This window comes from Stomoxys calcitrans, chromosome 2 (assembly GCF_963082655.1).
Source record: "Stomoxys calcitrans chromosome 2, idStoCalc2.1, whole genome shotgun sequence".
NCBI classification, from domain to species: domain Eukaryota; kingdom Metazoa; phylum Arthropoda; class Insecta; order Diptera; family Muscidae; genus Stomoxys; species Stomoxys calcitrans.
In genome coordinates, this window is record NC_081553.1 from 159,675,490 (window position 1) to 159,693,383 (window position 17,894).

The 17,894-nt window shown below is 37.4% G+C and overlaps 1 protein-coding gene and 1 long non-coding RNA gene across 3 annotated transcripts; one reads left to right on the forward strand and one right to left on the reverse strand.

The window, feature by feature from the left end:
* The first annotated feature begins 236 nt into the window (after positions 1-236).
* On the forward strand, positions 237-17,513 carry LOC106090271 (ubiquitin-conjugating enzyme E2 G1). Of its 2 annotated transcripts, none has more exons than XM_013256406.2 (3): positions 237-470; positions 8,886-8,988; positions 16,912-17,513. In XM_013256406.2, exons 1-3 carry the CDS (start codon positions 425-427, stop codon positions 17,267-17,269), a joined length of 507 nt encoding a protein of 168 aa, XP_013111860.1. In that variant the 5' UTR covers positions 237-424; the 3' UTR covers positions 17,270-17,513. The 2 variants fall into 2 exon arrangements, with proteins under 2 accessions (XP_013111860.1, XP_013111861.1); XM_013256407.2 differs by lacking the exon at positions 237-470 and adding an exon at positions 2,194-2,283.
* On the reverse strand, positions 1,252-2,194 carry LOC106090273 (uncharacterized). The gene is made up of 3 exons (XR_001221781.1): positions 2,115-2,194; positions 1,577-1,906; positions 1,252-1,515 (listed from the first exon to the last, which is right to left on the reverse strand). It is a non-coding gene; the product is annotated as an uncharacterized LOC106090273 (long non-coding RNA).
* Positions 17,514-17,894: the final 381 nt, after the last annotated feature.

Here is a 17,894-nt window from a genome sequence, read left to right on the forward strand (position 1 = left end):
TAGGACATCCCCTCATTGCCTGTGGTAAAATTTAAATAAATTGTTATTTTATCAACGAGATTTTTGTAGTGTTTCAAAAAAGTAATCGCGATGAACATAGGTATTTAACGGTGAAAAACGAACATAGTACCAGCCATTATACAGAATTTCTCTACAGAGTACCGTACTTTGCGTTGTGCCGTGAAATGCAACTCTCACGGTTTTTAGATAATGGTACCAATAGGTAATCGGTATTTATTCTGTGTATGCCGCAATCAACATTTGCCAAATTTGCTGTGAAAACTTCACACGGGTGTGTGAAATATTGGAGAATTGCATCTGTGTAGATTAATTTTAATTGAGCCTGTCATTGAATATTATAACTAAAACATTAAGAAAGGGATTGTGCTAAGCAAATATCATAGGTTTTTTTTCATTGTAAATTATGTCTGAACCACAATCGTCCCTACTGTTAAAGAAACAATTGGCAGGTGAGTGACAGATTTATTATCCATTCTTCCTTGCAGATGTAGTGCGTCCCCAGGCGTGTTTAATTACGTACAAATTGTTTTCGAAATCGATTTTAAACGTACTTGGTTCAATGTGTTTTTCGCATCCGACCCCATGTGTCTGCCGATTACGATATGAGTACATATACAATATCTAGACTGAAAATGCGAGGCACCGCGTGTTCTGCACCGGTCTGCTTTAAATTTCCATTGTTTGGCCAGTTCATTAGTCCTAAAAATATGAAATACTTCATACTGTTTATATACTTTCCTTAAATAAAGATCGGAAAGTGATATGTATGTAATCAGGTCTTTACGTCTATATATAGGTATAAACATATATGTAAAGCTATATTCATATACATTTTTTGTTCGTAGTAATTTCAAACATATTTTCATCGCATAAATTTGTGAGTCATTTCTTAACTTACAAATTTCATTTGTGTCTGCAGTTTAATACCAGATAAAAGGATTTTATGTGGCGATTAAATTGGTGCATCATTTGTAACGGGGCCAACTTGATGCATAGACCCTACATCGATTAGACAAACACTTGACTGTTATATTTGTGAAAATTTCATTTGGTCTGCGGCATGCTCTTGGCTATGCAAAGCAGGCACAATTTCATTGACATTGCTGAAAAAATGGAATTAAGTAAAGATAAATTATGTTTGCTATTGAAAACTTCCATATTTGTATGTAATTATCATTAAAGCTTTTGAGGAATAATATCGCAAATGTTTACAAACAATATCAGAAAAAATGTTTTAAAAAAATGTCTTTAATGAAGGAGCAGCCAATATAAAACAATTTCTTGCATTAATTGGTTCAGAACATGCATATAACACTTCTGCTAAGGATATTTTTCACTAAAATTTGGAACATATACTTTAATAGATCAATGGATAAAGCGTATTGAAAATGTAAAATATCTTTTCGCAACCTCTGCTTCCGAAAAATTTGCAGACAGACCATATTTGTATTCGACACTCGAAAACAAATTCGACACTCGAAAATAAATTCGACACTAACAAATAAATAAGGAATTAAATTGATGAATGGTACAAGGTATTTCTCTTGATACTTACTGGGTTCAAATACATATACGAGCACTTTGGTAAAAAATCGATCATTTTAAAGTAGTTAACTAGTTTAGACTTATAATGCTGTGGTGGTGGTATCAGGCCGTAGGATGTTATCTGCTACTGAAACTAGAGATGTGGCGGCTGCACCATTCTTTACTAGACGACTGGTCTACAGAGGCTTTTGGCGAAGACACATGTTTCGGGTCTGAGGACTGTCCAATATTGTCTTCACATGTCATTTGCCTAGGCCATCTGCCCTCTGTGACAAAAACATAGGCCCTCGAAGAAATGGGAGAAAAAATGGCGTATTGCTCTCAACTTTACTGAAAGAAACTGGAAAAAATGCAGCCGATTTAAAAAAAAAAATTCAGGTGATAGTGATTCATGCGCTGAACAAAATAAACAAAATTTTGTTCTGAAATACATGGTTCTTGACATATACGCCTTTCTTTTCTTTATGGTAGATTTTAACGAAACAAAACACATCTTGTTGCTTTTTTACTCAGCTTTCAAATGAAATATAAAGTATAAATATATCAACCTTAAGACATTTCGAACTGCAACAACAAATTATATCAAAATTTAGTCAATATTTTTCTAAAAGAAATCTTTGCATTCTTAAGTGAGAGAAATTAGGCAGACTTCGGAAGGGCTTAAACTGTTGTAGACCACTATCCCTTCTTGTGGCGCAGATGCTTTAAACTTTACATGTAAGTAGCTTTCGGTTCCATGATAAATAAAAACCAAACTCAGTATTTTTATGTTTATGTCCGCGATATCAGGTTTGGGAAATACGATAAGGTAAACACTATATTTAATACCAAAAATAAAATTGCAAAAAAATATTTTCTATTAAGATTTCTCCTATATTCTATTTGAATTTGTGATATACTCTAAAATTAATATCATGGCCAGTGTTGCCACTCAAGAAAACTATTTCCTACCAAATCCGATAAAGACCAAATGTTTTACAAACCAAAAATGCTCCATATGTTTTTAGACTCACCACCGAAGAGTTGGCCATTCTGCCATTCCATTTTATACATTTTCAACGCTACAAAATACTAGAATGTCGTTTTATTTTAGTAGACGATCTAGACATTAGAACTAACAAACTATTGATGATCGCAACATTCGATATTTCTAATAAAAAATTTCGATACTATCGTAAATTTCCCATCACCTATATGTCAAACGAAAATAAGAAGTAAATATCCGGATATTGATTTATACAGAAGCAATATCAACGCACAGACTGATCAAAATCAAATTTAATAAAGTCACGAGAAAAATTATTGTACCAAATGTGAGTCCAACGAATCAAAATGATACATTCAGTGCCGGATCGCTTATTATTGTTCAATTTCACAAAAAAATAAATAAATTTTCCGATAGTATCGATGGGAAAAATATTAATCGATATTCAGACAAAAAATAAAATATCGATAGCATCGATGTATGATCGATATTTTGCTAGTTCTGGTAGACACCTCCGTCCGTCTGTGTGTTGAAATCATTCTACAGCCTAAAGTTCAAAGTTGACCTATATCTTGATATATCACCCTTTATACCGATTTCCCCATAACAAATCTTAGGTTCATAAAATCGTATTATTGCCGCGATTTCAACAACAACTTCGTAGAGTTAAAATATAGTGACCTACCGATTTTGTTGTTTGATCCAAGATATGCGCTTTTGCTACCCGTATTCGCCGTTACAGTGAGTTGCATGGACCCCTTATCATCTGGGTATGAAATATATTTGTATGCATTTGTCACATAACCCTGTTTTTCGATTAAATTCATTGAACGCACAAAAACCGTACTTCTTACCTAGAATTTACGAAATTTCGAGGAAAGATCGAGAGATCCCTTAACACTCGTACAGTTGCAGTTAATATCAGAATTTGCGATATTTTTCCTGAAATTTGAAACAGTTAGTTCCCTTGTAATAGAATTTGGCCCGTCTACATCTATAGTTTTATTCTGCACAGAAACGATAAGAAGTGAATTAATTTTGAGTTATCCCCGTCTATCGACGGAATAATTATATTCCTTGTATATATATGTTGGGAAAAATCTACCAAAAATTGAGGTCAGCCTACCAACCTACCAAAAGAATAAAAACCTACTAACTTTGGTAGGAACTTACCAAAAACGGCAATACTGATCTTCAAAGATTTTTCCATCAACATATATAAAATATAAAAAATTAATTTTTTTGCACATTTAAAGTTCTCCTTAGTTTAATAAACGTTTTTATTTTTGGTGCAGCTCGAAATTTTACAAATCGAACAATTAATAAAAACTTAATTGACATCATTGAATATATGTAAAATTTATATTCAAATATTTGGTACATGATTCACATATGCAAAACCCCTGGAATACGAATTTGAGGTTTACGTTTGGGTCCATGATCACTCCTTAGACACAAAACACTCCAGTTAATTTTTCCAACAATTTTCGGATGTCGGGGGTGTGTTGATGCAGATGTTTAATAAAAACGCAAAGGTTACATTGCAGAAATGCAACAAAAAATTGTTTGCCGAATTATAAAAGGAAGTGTAGCGAGGCTGGGTTAGGTCTAGCTACCAACACAGACAGCAATTAATATAATTTTATTACAGTAAATTTATGAATTAAATTCATTTGAGAAGTAACCCCAATGGAAGAACCTTTATCTAGACTATGTTACAATTAATTAGATCGACGCTGAGGAAGCCGTAATGCCATTTGCATATTATAATTATAAATAAAATTAGAATTGCCTCTAGAAATTTAATAAAGTATTTGTGAGAGCGTTTGTGTGGGAGTTTTTTTTGCAGTTATGTGCAAAAAATAGGGTCATCGGCAAGACAGGCAAATAAAGGATTCTAACGCGCACAAAATGAGAGCTACATAGTTGGTTTGTTGCAATTTTTTAATGCGTGCTGAAAGCAAAAACAATTTCCGCAACTAAAATGTCAAAAATGTGCTGTTTTTTTATTTGTTCGTCATTAAAAATATAATAACTAAATTTTACGTGAGAAAAATGATAAAGTCACCTCTCTTCTTTTAAGAAGAATTTGACGTGGTGCGTCAAATTGGCCCGCCTTCGTTTTGGTAAAAAGCAGATTTCAGTCTTCTCTGGGTGAACATTGCAAGACCCTTTCGGCCATTCTGTATAGCTGATTCGGATCCTTACCCTTAGAAGTATTATAAGATCGTCTTCAAACCTTAGTCAGCATCTGTAAGAGGTTAGTAATTGTGGTCACCAATAGAAGTGGCGATAAAATGAGTTTCTGTCGCGTGTCCGCTTTGTCCCTCATATTTTTGTGATGGAACCCACAATTTATCGACCTGTTCATTGGTATTTGGTTTATCTCTTCTCTTAGTACCCAGTCCACCCGGTACTTTCCCAAGTATTGAATCAATGTGTAGGTCCGCACATTGTTAAACGCGCCACCGATGTCAATGCATACCGCCAACGTGTACTTCTTGGCATCGAAGTCTTCTTCTATTTTATGCATAACCTCGTGCAGGACAGTTTCCACCGAACTCCTCGTGACATAGGCATGCTGCCAGTATTTGAGCAGTTAGCCGGATGCCCCACTCTTTATTATGGTATCCACAATGCGTTCCGTGGTTTTGAGTAGAAAGGTCGTACGGCTTATAGGTTTGTAGGCCTTGGTGTCGCATAACTTTCCTGCTGGGTATAAATACCCCCTAGCCTCCAGCCTGGCTTTCGGAGTATATGCATGTCCTAGGCAAGCGTTGAAAACCCTGGCTAGGTGGGGCGCCAGATAGTCGGCCACCTTCTGCAGCAACGAACGAAATATTTTATCAGGTTCGGGTGACCTGATAAGCTCCTCAAGGCATCCTTTACCATAAATTCTGTAATGATAAGCCTTCGATCGAACTCATTATGCCAAGATTCTGGTGTCTTCGTGTGGAAAATGAGTTTTCATCAAAAGTCTCAACATGTTTTCCGTTTTCTCTGTTCGCATTCCCACTAACGTAGACGAAACCTTTTCATCTTGGCGTCGTCGACGTTATCGGCCTGTTCGCAGAAAAGCTTCCAGGAGGCAATCGTATTGCATTCCTTGAGCCGTGTGTAGTACACATCCCAGTAAACTTACTCTTTTTTACGACGTGCTCTATTGTAGTCTGCTGCCCTCTTTCCCAATGTTACGTATCTGCCCGGTCATCCAGTGTTTTTCTTGGGCTGATCTCCTTTGTCAAAGAGGACAACTACAAATGATGCAGTTGTAATCCTGTTGACATTGTCGTCAATGTCTTTATGCTTGGGCAATCTAAACTATCTTGCCCCAAGTCTTCTTCTGATTAGTCTTCCGAATATTGTCCAGAGTTATCAACTTATTACGAAAGCTTATCGGATTCGGTGCTGGCAGTGCTATTCTAAACCTAATGTAGTGATGGTCTAAAAAGGAGGAGTGCTCCTTGGAGACCCTCCAATCCTGAACTCCATCAATCAGATTTTCCGAACATATAGTCACATCTAAAATTTCCTCCCTAAGCCTATTAACAAAGGTAGCGGTGTTACCAATATAAGGTGTTATTAGGTCGTTAGTATTTAAGAAGTCTGCTTATTAATGTTGGTACTACCCCATGAAATGTGGTGAGAGTTTGCGTCGCCCCCTATAGGAACCTCATCCTGTCTGTTTTACTTTTCTCATCAGCCGTTGCAGCTCCCACGTGGGTGGCCATGCCGGAGAGTCGAAAGGCATATAAAGTAATGCCAAGTATGCTCCACCGTCTCATCACTGTTGCATCGGACGTTGACAACTTTCCAATTTTTATGACAAATAACGCAGGTTCTCGGCCGAGTACCTGTGTTAGCATAGAATAATTGGTAGCATAACAACTACAGTCCAGAAACTTTGTTCTGAATTAAAGTAATATGAACTTTGTCCTTGCTGATATTCTCCATCAGAGCATGTGTACTTGTCTCGCTCCGGTGGAAGTTTATCTGGATGACCTGAGTGATGGTTTCATCGTCCGCTCACTGTTCTTTAGACTGTTTAGAGTCGTTGTCCCTGCACTGCCTGATATTTTAGTATTAGGATCTTTGCTTATCCCACTCTTCCCAACATTGAGAGAGTTGGTTTACTTTTCTTCTTCAGTGTCTTAGCAGTGTTATGCTCTTCGCGAGATTTGATTCTCTTTCCATTTTCGAAGATGTGCATGGAAAGTCAGTTCTATCCTTACCAGCATCCTGCAATTTCGCCCGCGTCGTGTAACTCACTACTGCCGTCATGCCGCTGTCCTCATCGATTCGGCTGCGATGACTGTTTCATTGACACTATCGCTGTCTGAATGTCTGAGGGCTGGTTTACCCGCCTCTCTCCTTCATTAGTTAGTCTGACGACTGGTTATGCGCTTGAAGCATTATTCTCGACTACAGGTGCCAAGGGGGGGACAACATGATACGCTCTGATGCCACCATCGCACAATGTCACGACCGTGGTCAAAAACGGAAAAGTCTACATATTCCAAATGCAAAGTTGTGGATGCAATTTGATAGAATTGCAAAGCAGTTGTTGTGCTATGCAGTCTTCGAAATCCATGTTGATGCTCGTTGAATGGAAATTCTCGGGAGGAGTAATGTCTCAAGAGTTTTTGCTACTGGTGAGAAAAGGAAGATCGGTCTGTACGACTCCCCCCAAAACTCGGATCCAGGCTTCAGTAGCGGGATCGAAGTGTTCAAAGACAGATTGAGGACAGTAGTAAGGTACTCAACTCCAGGTAAATCCAGATTCAACATTAGTGTAGAGATTCCGTCGGGGCCCAACGCCTTGGATGATTTGGCACCACGGATGCCGTTCGTAACTTCGTCCACGGTATTGTGATGGCTGTCCATCGGCTCGGAGACCACGAATACGGCGAATGGCTCTCCTCCTTGCCCTGTCTCTCTCGGGATGCACAATAAATTGACGGTTGAACAACCTGGCGCATTTCTTCGGATAAGTCACGGTTATCTCGCCAAAAGTGACTGAGGTCCTGTCATCCCGTCTATCGGTGTTCGAGAGTGACTTAACAGTAGACCACAGCTTGCCTAAACCGGTGCCTAAGTTACATTTCTCCAAGTGTTCCAGTCACAAATTCCGCCCATGTTCGTTGACTACCCTGTTTATTTCCAGATTCAGCTCGCTGATTCTGGGGTTAGTGGGGTCCGTACAAAGAATCCCATCACGCTCGTCTGCAAGTACCATTGCCTGCGCCGGGAAATTGGCCGCACTTGGGGCATTCCGACCGGCTGGTGGTAAGCGAGCGGCTGCTGCGTTAATGATATCTCGGAACTTGCTCTCGGCAACTAACACATCCGAGGGGGGTGTCAGTCCGCTAAAGCGGCGATTGGTGTATTCTCTAAAGCCAATCCAATCGGCCTTCTTCCGATTAATAAACATCTATCGCTCAGAGGTTATGAAGTCGGGTGGTCGGTGAGATGGTGAGAATTATGGCGAGGTGCATTGACCCCAAAGAGATGACGGCTTGCCAGTATACGTCAGTCAGGTGATCTGGGAATGCAATGGAAATGACTGGCGAGCTGCTACACCTTGTAATCGTAGTGGGGGTATCCTCATTCACCGTGTTATCCTCATTCATTCAGTATGACTATACTCCCGTAGTAACGTAGGGCTAGAGCAAGATCAGAAATGTACCCACTCCATGCACCGATTACACCTCACCGACCCCGACCGATAATGGAGGCGGTTCTGGCAAACCGAACAAAACCAGGGTCCGGGATTCTTTTCAATCCCGGCATGTACCAGAAGCGTGCGAAGAAGGCACTCCGAGATTTGCATCTCCCATGACGAAGAAAGGACGAACCCGTACACTGAGGCGGCAGCCCTTGCCGATGAAGGATTCCATCGGGTCAATCCGGTACGTACAACCGACTGCCATAGTATTATATATATGATATAATTCTATAATAAAAAAAAGGATCTGTTCCAAGTTTCTTCCAACTATGTCAACTTTACTATGAATTCACAAAACTGTGCACCGCAGCTGTTGGATCTTAACAGTCCATTTGACCCCACCCTTGAAAGACTTTTAAATTTTTGGGTAATAAGTAGTACCTATTTCGAGATACAGATATTTTCCTTTGAGATATTTTCACTCTACGGTTACGGTAATACAATCTAATATTTATGCTAAGTTTCGTAAATAACTAAATAACATTATTGCCGATACAAAAAGCGTTTCGTTTTTCGCACAACACTGTGCAAGCACACAAAATTCTCACATAAAACAGAAAAATTGTGTTGTGATTCATAATACATTGTAATACTTCTTTATTTTTACAGAATTGAACAAAAACCCGGTAGAAGGATTTTCAGCTGGATTAATTGATGAAAATGACATATTTAGATGGGAAGTACTTATCATTGGCCCACCGGATACACTTTAGTAAGTAAATTCAAATTATATTATGCTCTATATTGATTCTCACTGATTCAAATATCGCACAAAATTTTAAATTGGGTTGACGGCCATTTGCAGTTTGTTCGTGCAAGGTGGAAATGTCCTTTCACCTAAAATGTTACATGATTGCGTTTAAATAAAGTTTTTATGACACAGAGCGGCACAGGCAAATTTAAAGGTGTATCAGCTTTAAACTGATGATGACAAAGCAAGCGACCCAGTTTAGTAACGAATAATTATTTGCTAATAGATGCTACTTTGATTAGAAAAACTGTAAAAACTGTAAAAAATAGCACCTACGAGACGAATTACGATTTAAAACCGCTATTACACGACATGTAGTTGTCTTATGACATATAATTTAAAATGTTTGTCAAAATTGTCAATTTACATACGATTCATCATTTTTGCTTAAAAACTTAAAAAAGTGAGCAAAAAAATTGTCAAAGTTGCGAGAAAGGTTGCTAAATCATAAATTTATGAAAACAATTTAATTTGAGAATGATTTCATTCGACTGACAACGAAAACAGCTGATTTCTCTATGTTTTTGTCAGAAGGAATAGAGCACGCTCTAAACAAAAAAATTACATGTGCTTCTTGGAAAAATGATTTTCATATGTTAGTTACATTTGTATAACACAACATGTACAACTCTACATGTTCTAAATTTGACATATCATAAGACACATACCGTGTAATATAGCCTTAAGAAATTAATTTTCTATGTGCAAATTGTGCAAGAAAATTCGGCGTTATGAGTTGAGTGGGGTAAATATAGGGTACTAAGTAGAAGAAAAATGCAAGTTTGCTCATGAACATTCACTGAGTGCTGACCGATTCAAATTTTAAGCTCAATGATAAGGGACATCCTTCTAATAGCCGAGTCTGAACGACGCGTCGTAGTGCAACACCTCTTTGGGGAGAAGTTTTAACATGGCATAGTACCTTACAAAAATGGCCAGCATTAGGATGGGATAACTACCGCTGAAAATTTTTTCTCATGTTCTCGCCAGGATTCGGACCCAAACCCAACCCAAACCTCTGCGGTACGGTGGTACTAAGTAGAAGGGTACAACAAATTTGTTTGAAAATTAAAAGTATTTTCTATTTCGAAAGTAGAACAGTGTACCCCGATTAAATCTGGATGCTTGTGACGCTTGAAAATTGAGTTTTTTTTAACACAAGTGGTTGTCAATTTGTTGTGTGAATCGTTATGCCCGAAAATAAGTATAAACATTTAAAAAAATATAGATTTATCAAATGTTTCAGGGTAATTTTTGTCCTTTGTGATGACACAGAAACAGGAGAAGGAAGATGGCTTCTACTGCCAGCCATTAAATCATCCAGGTCGTTTTAAAAACGCCCAACAACTTTCGAATGTTCACATCCTCTAATTCGGAAAAGTTCTCAAGTGCGAAAACCTAAAATGGAACTCCTTCCAGTGCGAACACACTCACACAGCAGATGTTTTATAGTCTCATTTTTCAAGTCCGATTGCTCTACAATTCTGTATCGCCCGGCGAACAGAACTGGTGAGTTTCGAACTGTTCAGCTATTTCGTTGAGATATCTACGACAGTCGAGGGAGGTTTTTGAATTCATAAATATGTTTCCCTGAGATTTAATGGCTGCCTGAGAAAATATTTATGTCCATTGTCGATATGACATTATATCACATATAACTTACCGAGTACACCAAAGAAAGGAAGTAAGAAGGAGGTCAGTATAGCATTTGGTGTCATAACGGGACACATAGGACTACGCGCTCACTTATGCAAAATCGGTGCGGCAAGTGATGGCATGTGGATAGCTGTGAGCACCACATAAGCTGGAACATTGAGGTCCGATTTGTGGGGTGTTCATTTCTGTTACGAGAAGCTTAGCTGGGAGCTACCGGGCGCGTCCACAGGTTGCGGATACTGGAATGCTCCATCCGGAGTAGCTCTAGCTGCAGTCGCGGACAATCAGCGGTATCGAGTGGAGAGTCTCAGTGAGAGGTTGGGAGGCACCGGCTTTTGCATAAATACTGAGTGCCTATGATGCTCGATATGACAAGGCGAGTTATTGGCGCCTTAAATAAACAATGTCCCCCCTGTTTCCACGGCAATCGGTCCTTTGGTCCGGAACGAGCTTGCTCACCAACAGGAGCTTGACGAGAATTGCCACCTTGACATGAAAATGTGGTTACAACAACAACATGGTGAGATGTTTGAGCATTTCTTATGTCATTGCCCGGCTTTCGCGGCTGACAGAAACCGGTACTTAGGTGGGGACACGATACCAGACATGAACCAACTTAGGGGAGTGGTATGGAAAATAATTAAGGATTTTGTATGTAGCACGAAATTCTTAGCTTAAAATTTTCTTTTTCGTGGTTACTTTTTAGTTTTATGAGCGCACAACAAGCCGGTTACTGGGTTAGTTGTATGTCTATAGTGGCATGGGACAGATTAATATCTGCACCATCTTTCCAACCTAATCTAACAGTAGTTGGACTTTTGAAGCGCTGTCCACCAGACCACAACCACTCTCATGGCGATGGTTGCACATATCGGATTGATCAGATAAAGTCCTTCATCGGCAAGGGCTGTCGCCTCAACAACAACAACAAAAACCACATTGCCTCATAGGTCGGACAACGCGGTTTACACCCAAACTTTTGTCAACTTTGTGCCCTTTCCTAAATGTTGGATTTGATACTGCTTGGCCATAATCGCCTAGTTGTAGGGGACTTTAATGTGCATCACACTTCATGGCATTCTCCCCTAGGTAGCCTTGGTAGAGCAGATTGAAGGCTCCACATTTTGCAATGTGAAGGAGGATGCGCCCACGAGGATTACGAGGAGGTGCAGCAGCTCGCCGGACATTTCCATTGCATCCTCCAAGCCGTGTCAGAGAGTATACCCATAGCCGCTTTAGTAAACTGTCACCACCCCCCTCGAATGTGCTAGTTGCCGAGTAGAAATTCCGAGACATTATTAACGCAACGCCACTCGCTTTACACCAGCCTGTCGTTGTTGTTGTTGTAGCCACATTTGCACGTGTAGGTTGGGATCCTCGTCCACCTCCTATAAATGAGCAAGCTCGATTCGGTCCATAGGACCGATCGCCGAGGGAACATGATGGCTATTGGTTATTTAGAGGCTTCAATACTAGACATGTGCACGTGAGTGATTTTTCACTCACGCTCACGTGACAAAAAAAGCTATTCGATTTTTTATGTCGACTCACGTTCAGGCACGCTAACGAAACAAACATTTTATTCACGCACGCTCAAGCACGACTCACGAAAAACTTGCGAATCACCGTTGAAAAAAAAATACTTTTCCATGAAGCGAATAATAATTGTTTTTGTTAACTTCGCCGAAAAGTAGTGAGGAAATTGGCAACCCTTCAAATCATTATGACTATCATTGCCGGCATAATTTTTTTTGTTTATTTATTTACTTTATGATTTAACATACACCTCTATTCACACACCTCTACTCATGGCTGAGAACGCTGACCTGGAAGTACCAATTATAACTGATTGAGTTCTATCTCGTAGGTAGTTCGATATTAGTACGATGGCTGTGTTGGAAAAATTAAAATAGTTTTTTTAAATTTTAGGCAGAGAATATCGTGGTCAACACAAACGAAGCCTTTTGAAAGGTCTAGTAGTACCAAACAGGCTGCAAGTCCGTCGTCAATGACAGATCTTAGGTATTCCATGACATGTATCAGAGCTGTAACACAACTATAATTTGCTCTAAACCCTGACTGCTTGTCCGAGAGTAGGCAATGTTCAATGTTGCATTTGTTTGTGAACTATGCGCTCAAAAACTTTGGAAAGAAATGCCAAAAGAAATTGGGCGATAATCGTTTCAGTTTTAGATTTAGGGATAGGCACTATCTTCGCATGTTTCCATTCCGCAGGATAGTGGCTTGTAGTTAATATGTTGTTAAAAAGATGACACAAACATGGCAAAATATGTGTCAGTATATCGCCAATCGCATTTGCAGATAAAAAACATTCAACGACATCCTGTGGTGTCACGCAGAAAAAATCGAATTCTGAAAATTGAGGAAAAGGAAGTACTCCTGCTGAGGGTAAGACAAAACGCTCCGACGTGTTGCTGAATTTAATGCTTTAACTGTTGGCTTAGGAAGTCGTGCTAAGTTATTCGGATTTTTTTGTTTTTGCTGTTACTGTTGCTTGTTTTTTTTGCATAGTCATAGTTCGTCAACCAGTTTTTTTTTAATTAACTTAAAAAAAAAAAATGAAATGTCTGAGGATTGTTCCACTCCGAAAACGGACATGTATGTATCCATATCTAATTAAAAGGGTCAAAAATAAAAGGGCTTGAGGAGAGTTGACTATGAATGTCTTATAAATATCTGGCCAAAGTAGGTGTTTGGCCGTCCACTTCCAAAAAAAAACCAAAACATATTGTCTTGTCGGGACAATACGATAAAAAAATGCAAAGTCTTTGATAGTAGATTACTAATCTGATATTAATATAAGCGAACAAGTATCTGGGTGGTCGTCCACACCCAAAACGCTCTTCGCCGGGCACGTAGACCCATCGCGAAGATATGGGATGAAAAGATGGTAAAAATTGTATATACAGTCGAACTTCTCTATAACGTAGCAGTTGGTTACCGACGAAATACTACGTTATAGAGAAACTTATCAAAATTAGGTTTGATTTGGCTATGTGCAAAAATACCCATATATATTTTTTTTAAATGCCCAAAGACCCATTTCGGACAAAGATGGTTTCAAAATCGTAATTTTGTAGTAAATTTGGCTGCAGAGAAGGCTATAAATATTGTATGGTGCAAACAATTTTGGGAAGCCTGTAGCTTACTGAGAGGCGCCCGGCCGAATTACGGCCTTGAAATTTCGCACATAATCCCGTTAACTCTTTCCGTTCTCGTTTTCGATCCTAACCCACTGTAAAGCATCTGAATACTCCGGCATCTTAACGTTCTGAAATTTACTGGATGCAGTAAATTGCGGATGGCATTTTTCTTGCCGCCATTCCTTCTTTTTTTAGAGCCTTCATCGACTTTGGATATAATATGGTACTTTTCATCAATAGATGAACCTTTACGGTTTGCGTTTTTTTTTGTCTGGCTTCCGATCACTAACCAACTTTTTTAAACCGATATTTTTCCTCTTTTTTGTTCGTAATTTTCCAATCAGTCGACAGAACACTTTAAAAATTATTTTAAACTTACACTATTTTACGCATTACTGTTTTTTATGTTTTTGAAAACACAAAGCCCACTTAAAGGCTCTTGTGTATGCGAGAAACTTGGCGTAGTAGTCAATGCAAATGTATCCTATTTTACAGCAATTTTTATTTTGTGTCGTCGTCAAGTGCAGTAATGATCAACATTGAAATGAGTTTCGTTTTGTTCCACATTTCTTTATTGTGTGAACTTCAAAAAAACGTTATTATTTAGTCGCTAGTTTGTGTGAAAATTTCAACTTTAAAAACAATTCGTTACAGAGAAGTATTCGTTATAGAGAAGTTCGCTATAGGGAGGTTAAGATAGGTGAAAAATACTGAAAAAAGTGGTGTTTCTAATTTTTATTCGTTGTAGAAATTGGCCTCCACGTCATAGGGACCGAGAGACCGATCGGGACAGTATGGGACTTAAATTAAAGGGGAGTACTACTACTTGCATCAAACGAAAAAGTAGAACGATAAGAACGGAATGGAACTCAAATGCATGGTATTTGAGAAAAGAATGTGAATTTGATGTCAAAATTTGGCACCAAATAACAAAAATCCTCCCTCCCATAAAAGCCTCTCAAAGGCAAAAGTAATATGTTTAGGGAAATATTGAACTCAATTGGACGGTATTCAATTGAGAGTAAATATATGGATTCCAAAATCGGGAGTAAGCGGGGGACCGCTAAAATGAACATGTGGGCCGATTAAGACAATATAGGACTCATATAAAAAGTAATTGGCAGTGGAATTCGAATCAGATATTAATTCTAGACATTAAGTCTTTGGGAAACTTCCCGACACAGAAAAAAAACCCAAAACTGAAATGTAAGTCAACGTGGACTATATGGTACGAATATTAGGGAACAAGTGTCTAAGATCCTCCAAATATCCCCCAATCGCTTATGCGGAACGACCAGGACAATGTAGAACTTAAATGAAAGCATACGAACCTCGCATTGGAATTTGGGAACAAGTATGTCGGGCCGCCACAAATCCCTTTGGACATGAAGGCCAATCGGGATAATATGGAACTAATATTAATGGTATTATGGGATATATGCACGAACAAAATCCTGCCATCATGTTACACTAGGATTAATTATGCGTGCCTAATTACTACTTTCAAGCCATTTACAATTGTTTTTATATAGAGTTTGACAGATGTTCACGTGAAATCATAGCGTACCAACCCTTATATGCGAAAAAAATATAACACCGGTATTACCCAAACTTAACGCAGCTTTGAAGTAGGTTTATTTACGGTTACAGCAAAAAAGTTTATTGGAACTCAAAAAAATTTTAAATAATTTATTTTTTCTTTGAAGTTTCGCATATAACATTTCCGAACGAATATGTAAAAACTGCAAAACGTTGAAAGGAATGGGTCGACATTTGCGAAATGTTGTTAAAAAATAATTTTTTTAATTGTATCTGAATTTTTTTCAATTACGATCATGATTATAATTTTTGCCATTTTCAATTAAAAAAATAATTGATTAAATTACTTTTTTTTAGTGAATCTGAACTTTTTTTTCAATTACGATCGTTATTAAATTTTCCATTAAAAGAATAAATGAATTCAATTATTGTTTAATTGAATCTTAAAAAAATTTATGTATAAAATGTGAAAAAATCGATAAAAAATGTTCAATTAAATATTTAATTAAAAGTTATTTTTTCAATTACAGTCGTGATTAAAATTTTTGCACTTTTCAATTAAACAATTAATTGATTCAATTTGTTTTTCAATTGAATCTGAAGGAATTTTCAATCACAATCCTGGTATTTTTCGATTAATTTTTTTATTTTCAATTAAAAAATATTTTGAATTAATAATTGTTTTAATTGAATCGAAAAATGTTTGAATTACAAATTGGTGTTAGACCCTATAAACTCCTACGATATAACTGAAAGAAGATTTCAAAGGTCCATTAGTCCCACATTTCGATAAATTTTTTTGCAATCCGTTTCTACAAATCAGATTTCAAAAATGAACATTTAACATTTCAATTATTTTTTTTTTATTTTTAATTGAATATGCAATTTATTAATCGAACAATTTTTCAATTACTTTTCCAATTACCTTTTTTTCAATTACCTTTTTGATATTATCATTTTGGTGATTGAAGCAGTTGCAATTAAAAAATTAATTTGATCAATTAATTTTGTGATTGAAACATATTTTTATTGTTTATTTTCTGTGTAGTATTAAATAAGTATTCAGTAAGAATAAACTTCTGCTTATAGAAATGAATCGTCAAACTGAGATTTTGACTTCCTTTGGATTGTAATGATATCGATAGCAATGTCTAAAGTCAGGTTAGCACTTCAGGCAAAGTTATTGAAGGTTGAAAACTCAGATTCTGGCCAGGAAGAGTTTCTCCGCACCAAAACGCATTCAAAGGTGGTTGAAAAAGACAGCTTTCAAAAGAAAATGATTAGGATACAGTATGAGTTGAATTCAGAAATTTAATATGAATCAACACGTACTAGCTGCAGTTTGCTTGGGAGTCAGGTAAATGCATGGATGACATAAAAAACTGGCTTAATTTGTTTGGGGAACACGCATGTGTCGATTGATAAACACTTAATTATATTCGCGCCTCAAAGAAACACCGCTCATCTACTATGCTTTAGTTTATTAAAGTGTTGTTTTAATCGAGTTTTCATTTATATTTTACAGCGAAGGTGGATTTTTTAAGGCTCACTTATACTTTCCCAAAGAATATCCCTTGCGTCCACCCCGCATGAAGTTCGTTACGGAAATTTGGCATCCAAATATTGAAAAAAATGGAGATGTTTGTATTTCTATTTTACACGAACCAGGAGATGATAAGTGGGGATATGAGAAAGCTTCCGAACGTTGGTTACCAGTACACACAGTTGAGACTATTTTGATATCTGTGATATCAATGCTCGCTGATCCAAATGATGAGTCTCCAGCTAATGTAGACGCTGCCAAGGAATGGAGAGAATCGTATCCTGAGTTCAAAAGGAAAGTAGCACGTTGTGTAAGAAAGAGCCAAGAAGAATGTTCGTAGAATTCGCTTGTATTTGTATATTTATATTTTCAATTTGATACCGATCTATAAAAAATACGAATCTAATTTTCCCTTTCATACTATTTTATTTTGCATCGCAATTTTAATAGCTATTTTACTGCATTATTTATTACTTAAATTATTAAGAGTTTTAAGTTTGTGAAAATTATGAATAATTCATTGCCAATTTAGAAAATTTTTCAAACACACAAATTTCAATAAATCTGTTTTAAATTCTTTAGAAGTTTTTATCCATTTCACTTATATAGGTAATGATCTTGAAAATTTATTTCGAATATGATCTATGTTACAGCTACAATAAACTATAAACATATGAAAACTGAATGAAAAACGCTACATCCCTATCTAATTTAAAATTTAATAAAGCAAATTTCGCAAAATGTAACATTTATTACAACATAACGTTTTTTTTTCCCACTCTTAGTGGAAGTATTTTTATGCAGAACATTGCAGAATCTCCTCTCTTCTTTTTTTGATTACCTGTTGTTGTTGTAGCGCAGTGTGTTATACGCTGAGGCGGCAGCCCTTGCCGATGAAGAACTCAATCGGGTCAATCCGGTACGAAAAACCGGCTGCCATGGGATTGCGGCAAGTTGGTTCCTGC